Genomic DNA, 5775 nt, shown 5'->3' on the forward strand with positions numbered 1-5775 from the left:
CCTGCAGCAGCCAATCAGATCCCTCCTGGGTGTGTTGACATGGTGACAGAGGTCAGAGGGTTCAATGACCCACAGAAGGAGGAGTACTTCAGGAAGAGGTTCAGAGAGGAGGAGCAGGCCAGCAGAATCATCTCCCACATCAAGACATCACGAAGCCTCCACATCATGTGCCACATCCCAGTCTTCTGCTGGATCACTGCTACAGTTCTGGAGGAGGTGTTGAAGACCAAAAGGAGAGGAGAGCTGCCCAAGACCCTGACTGAGATGTACATCCACTTCCTGGTGGTTCAGTCCAAAGTGAAGAATGTAAAATATAATGGAGGAGCTGAGACAGATTCAACCTGGAGTCCAGAGAGCAGGAAGATGATTGAGTCTCTGGGAAAACTGGCTTTTGAGCAGCTGCAGAAAGGCAACCTGATCTTCTATGAATCAGACCTGACAGAGTGTGGCATCGATATCAGAGCAGCCTCAGTGTACTCAGGAGTGTTCACACAGATCTTTAAAGAGGAGAGAGGGCTGTACCAGGACAAGGTCTTCTGCTTCGTCCATCTGAGCGTTCAGGAGTTTCTGGCTGCTCTTCATGTCCATCTGACCTTCATCAACTCTGGTGTCAATCTGCTGGCAGAAGAACAATCAACCTCACAGAAGTCTGAAACAAGAAAAGATGAATCTGCAGTGACACAGTTCTACCAGAGTGCTGTGGACCAGGCCTTACAGAGTCCAAATGGACATCTGGACTTGTTCCTCCGCTTCCTCCTGGGACTTTCACTGCAGACCAATCAGACTCTCCTACGAGGCCTGCTGACACAGACAGGAAGTAGCTCAGAAACCAATCAGGTAACAGTCAAGTACATTAAGAAGAAGATTGAAGAGACTCCCTCTGCAGAGAGAAGCATCAATCTGTTCCACTGTCTGAATGAACTGAAGGATCGTTCTCTAGTGGAGCAGATCCAACAGTACCTCAGTTCAGGAAGTCTCTCCACAGATAAACTCTCTCCTGGTCAGTGGTCAGCTCTGGTCTTCATCTTACTGTCTTCAGAAAAAGATCTGGATGTGTTTGACCTGAAGAAATACTCTGCTTCAGAGGAGGCTCTTCTGAGGCTGCTGCCAGTGGTCAGAGCCTCCAAGAAAGCTGTGTAAGTGGGATTTTGTCATAATTAAATATACTACATTTCAACATAAATAAATACCATCTTTCTTACTGTTGTCTCTCCAGACTGAGTGGTTTTAACATCTCAGAAAGGAGTATTGAAGCTCTGTCCTCAGTTCTCAGCTCCCAGTCCTCCAGTCTGAGAGAGCTGGACCTGAGTAACAACAACCTGCAGGATTCAGGAGTGAAGCTTCTGTGTGCTGCAGTGGAAAGTCCACATTGTACACTGGAAACTCTCAGGTCAGATGAATAGTTTCTCAGCTTATTTTATTTCAAGCTCTGTTCATTTTAAACAGACCCTCTCATTAGGATTTCTTAATCTTTTGTGTCAGAATTTCAGACAAAACAGTCCAGAAAATATTTTTCTGATGTAGTTCCATTTCAGATTCACATATTGCACAACATAAACAGTGTTTTCCCTATATGCATGATTCACGACTGCCACTATTAAAATTTCCCACGATCATTAAACTATGCGCTACAAATGTTTTCACTCTCACACTGTGCGAGCACGGCAGCACTCAATGCTCGGCTCGCTTTCTCTCCGTTCTATGCAGAACATCTACATGACAGATGGAGTTATAAGAGCAGCGTAACTCTGAATCGGGAGGTGTGGAGCAAGTGTTTGATTGTCCAAGCGGCAGAAAGTGACGGTGAACGCGAGCGGAGGAAAATATTCTGGCAGTAAATGTACGGTGTCTGTTACAGTGTGTTAGCTTCTCAAGACCAAGAAAAGTCTGTTTCCCACTTTCTAGAAAAGTGAAGCCGGTTAGCGCTAAGTTAGCTAACATCGCTCCTCCCCTTCAGACTGGGCAGCTGAGCAGCTTCTACAGCAGTTACATAGCTGCTATGTAAGTTAACATTAGCTCAATTTATAGAAAGTAACTGGAAGCTGTATATATATATATTATTTGTCCAATGTTGAGAACATCAGGTACTAACTGAGACTAAGCTGACGATTTCAGAAGCTGTAAAATGAAGACACAAAAGGCAAACATGAACAGCCGTATCTATAATGGTTCTGAGGTCATATTAACAGGGTTTTCCTGCCGTTAAGGCTTAGGGGTGATGCCCAAAACATGCTGTGCCATCAGTGTAAAATCACTGTGGAGCAACAGAACCAACCAAATTACTTTCTCGTTTCACAGTAATGATTAATTTTATTGTTTATTTACATTTACTCATTTGGCAGACGCTTTTATCCAAAGCGACTTACATTTGAGGAACAACATAGAAGCATCAACAGAGCATCAACTACAGATCTACAACTGACAATACATACTAGTAAGAGCAGCAATAAATACTAGTAAGAGCTCACAGTACATATCACTTCAGTGATCTATCTTGCCAAATTATGTTTAATGTTCCCACTGTTTCTGAAGCTGCTACAACATGCAAATATCCCAGTGCCGGATCATTAAATTTTTTTTTTTTTTTTTTTTTTTTTTTTATCTTAATCGTGTCAGGTTCATAAACAATCTCCATCTAACCATCTCCCCCTTGTTTTAGGTGTATAAATCATCACTGTGAATATCCGTAATTAAAATTTCTATAGACCTATATATTAAAGTAATAGTAAAAGTAAATTATTCTATATATTAAATGTTTAAATCCACTGGACCACTGACAGGTAACCCTGCTCTCACTGGTCACCACTTTCCCGGGTGTCCTTAGCGCTTTATGACTCAAATACCCCTTAGGAAGAAAAGGAGGCCCCTGGTAACAAGGTAGTTTTAATACTAGGTATTGGCCTGATCGTCTGTGTTAAATTTCTAACTCCAGGTTCAAAGACGAAAGGAACAGAAACTCCTTCTACTGTCTCTGTGATGTTCACCAAAAGACAAACCTATTTATTTTCAATAAAATGAAAAAAAGAAGCCCACAAAAGTTCCCATTTTCTCCTTTTTCGCTCCTTTTTTTTTGCTCTCTTGAGGTTGAGGGTCAGCAACTTAAGTAATTCATCGGCAGAAAGGACCTGCCCCCCTTTTTCCAGGTGTTCATTGGCTGCCAGAACTTAGCCATCAGATTGATTGATTCTTTCATTATCACCTCATATCCTTCCTCTTTCTTATAGGTAGCGTACTCTTCTTGCTAGTAGTTCCAACATCCCTTTACTCTAGTTACAAATTAACAAAAAAATATCAAGTAAAATAATGGAACTTATCATGTACATTTAACAAACTATGATTATATAATCTTTTCAAATTTCCACTTCATAAAATTAGCATTTCTTCTCTTATTTACACAATTGAAAATCACAAACAAAATGCAGAAAAGACATCAAACACGGGTTGTCATGATCTTTTACAAAGAATAAACGTTCGTTCTTTTAATGGCTGGTGACATACAGGCAAATAGTGCTATCTTTTCTGATTAAAATGATAATCTTGATGTCATCAGGGAATGCATCTAGGTAATATCCTTACAGAAGACAAGTCTTAAAGTTGACTAAAACTTAATATTAACTTAAGAGGTAAAACACTTTGCCTTCATATGCGTAAGATACACACGTGTCGTCAGGAACACCTCTGTTTATCCTGTGGTTAATTTACAGCAAACGACTGGACCTTAGCCTCATCTTTACTGGAAGCCACTACTAGCGTCTTATTTTGAGACTTCAGTATGCACGCTGAGCATGTCTGACCATACACAGACAAAGGGCTCTAGTGGCAAAGATAAGGTTAGGCACAAGAGATGTATGTCTTATTAAATAAATAAAGATACTATCTCAAATAAAACATCTTTCACAGTCAGGTCACAATCATGTTTGTTTGTTTAATAAATACAAGGATAACACAAAAAATCTAGCTTGTATCGGTGTGTTACTTTTGACCCATCTGTGTATTACTTTTGTCCCAACTGACGGGGTCGAAAGAAATAATGTGCGACTTATTTTCAAAGGGAAATAATACTGAAGTCGTTCTAAATTAGTACAAAATACCACCTGATATTGATAGACAACAAAATATATATCTCTGTCTGAAACAAATTCAGGTTTTTCTGAAAAATGGTACTTTAACCTCTGCTCTCACTTCTCATTCTTGTGATTACTTTATTCTCCAGACTGATTAGCTGTAACATCTCAGACAGGAGTCTTGAAGCTCTGGTCCCAGTTCTCAGCTCCCAGTCCTCTAGTCTGAAAGAACTGGACCTGAGTAACAACAACCTGCAGGATTCTGGAGTGAAGCTGCTGTCTGCGGCATTGGGAAGTCCACATTGTACTCTGGAAACTCTCAGGTAAGATCATGTCAGAATTTTCCTCAAATTATATGAGTTATTTCTCTAAATGTAAGGTCCATTGAACTTAAACAGCCCCTCTCATCAGGATTTCTGTTATTTTTTCTGATTTAAAATTACAATACCGAAAAATTTCTCCCATCTTCCTCCACCTCTCTGATTACACTGTTCTATATTGTATACAGTTTGACTCACATAATAATCCTTGCAATATCCTGTATTGTAAACTTTCCAAACTTCCAGTCTTGCCTCATGTCACAGCAGTAATGCAAGTGGTCATTTTTCAGCTGGTCCACTACTGGGTCCATACAGTAACATTTTCAAAAACAATTAAATCTGCAAGCAGCGTTGGGCGGGCCCTCGCACTTGTAGCGCGTCCGGGTGTGAGCCGGCCGCATTGCACATTCTGGAGCTCTGCCGGTGCAGCTGTGAATTTGCTACGCGGTTCCGACGCCGCATGAAAGTGTTATACACTCACCTAAAGGATTATTAGGAACACCATACTAATACTGTGTTTGACCCCCTTTCACCTTCAGAACTTCCTTAATTCTACGTGGCATTGATTCAACAAGGTGCTGAAAGCATTCTTTAGAAATGTTGGCCCATATTGATGGATAGCATCTTGCAGTTGATGGAGATTTGTGGGATGCACATCCAGGGCACGAAGCTCCCGTTCCACCACATCCCAAAGATGCTCTATTGGGTTGAGATCTGGTGACTGTGGGGGCCATTTTAGTACAATGAACTCATTGTCATGTTCAAGAAACCAATTTGAAATGATTCGAGCTTTGTGACATGGTGCATTATCCTGCTGGAAGTAGCCATCAGAGGATGGGTACATGGTGGTCATAAAGGGATGGACATGGTCAGAAACAATGCTCAGGTAGGCCGTGGCATTTAAACGATGCCCAATTGGCACTAAGGGGCCTAAAGTGTGCCAAGAAAACATCCCCCACACCATTACACCACCACCACCAGCCTGCACAGTGGTAACAAGGCATGATGGATCCATGTTCTCATTAAGGTTTATGCCAAATTCTGACTCTACCATCTGAATGTCTCAACAGAAATCGAGACTCATCAGACCAAGCAACATTTTTCCAGTCTTCAACTGTCCAATTTTGGTGAGCTCTTGCAAATTGTAGCCTGTTTTTCCTATTTGTGGAGATGAGTGGTACCCGGTGGGATCTTCTGCTGTTGTAGCCCATCCGCCTCAAGATTGTGCGTGTTGTGGCTTCGCAAATGCTTTGCCGCATACCTCGGTTGTAACGAGTGGTTATTTCAGTCAGGGTTGCTCTTCTATCAGCTTGAATCAGTCGGCCCATTCTCCTCTGACCTCTAGCATCAACAAGGCATTTTCGCCCACAGGACTGCCGCATACTGGATGT

General features: G+C 41.6%; 1 protein-coding gene across 1 annotated transcript in view; it reads left to right on the top strand.

The window, feature by feature from the left end:
• LOC123971228 (NLR family CARD domain-containing protein 3-like) overlaps window positions 1-5775 on the top strand; it is a 61419-nt gene that overhangs the window by 48255 nt on the left and 7389 nt on the right. The window contains exons 11-13 of the mRNA XM_046049944.1: window positions 1-1136; window positions 1217-1390; window positions 4214-4387. The exon at window positions 1-1136 is cut by the window's left edge and continues 1 nt beyond it. Coding sequence (XP_045905900.1) covers window positions 1-1136; window positions 1217-1390; window positions 4214-4387 — 1484 coding nt within the window. The remainder of the gene's footprint in view (window positions 1137-1216; window positions 1391-4213; window positions 4388-5775) is intronic.

This window comes from Micropterus dolomieu, linkage group LG01, assembly GCF_021292245.1.
Source record: "Micropterus dolomieu isolate WLL.071019.BEF.003 ecotype Adirondacks linkage group LG01, ASM2129224v1, whole genome shotgun sequence".
NCBI classification, from domain to species: Eukaryota; Metazoa; Chordata; class Actinopteri; order Centrarchiformes; family Centrarchidae; genus Micropterus; species Micropterus dolomieu.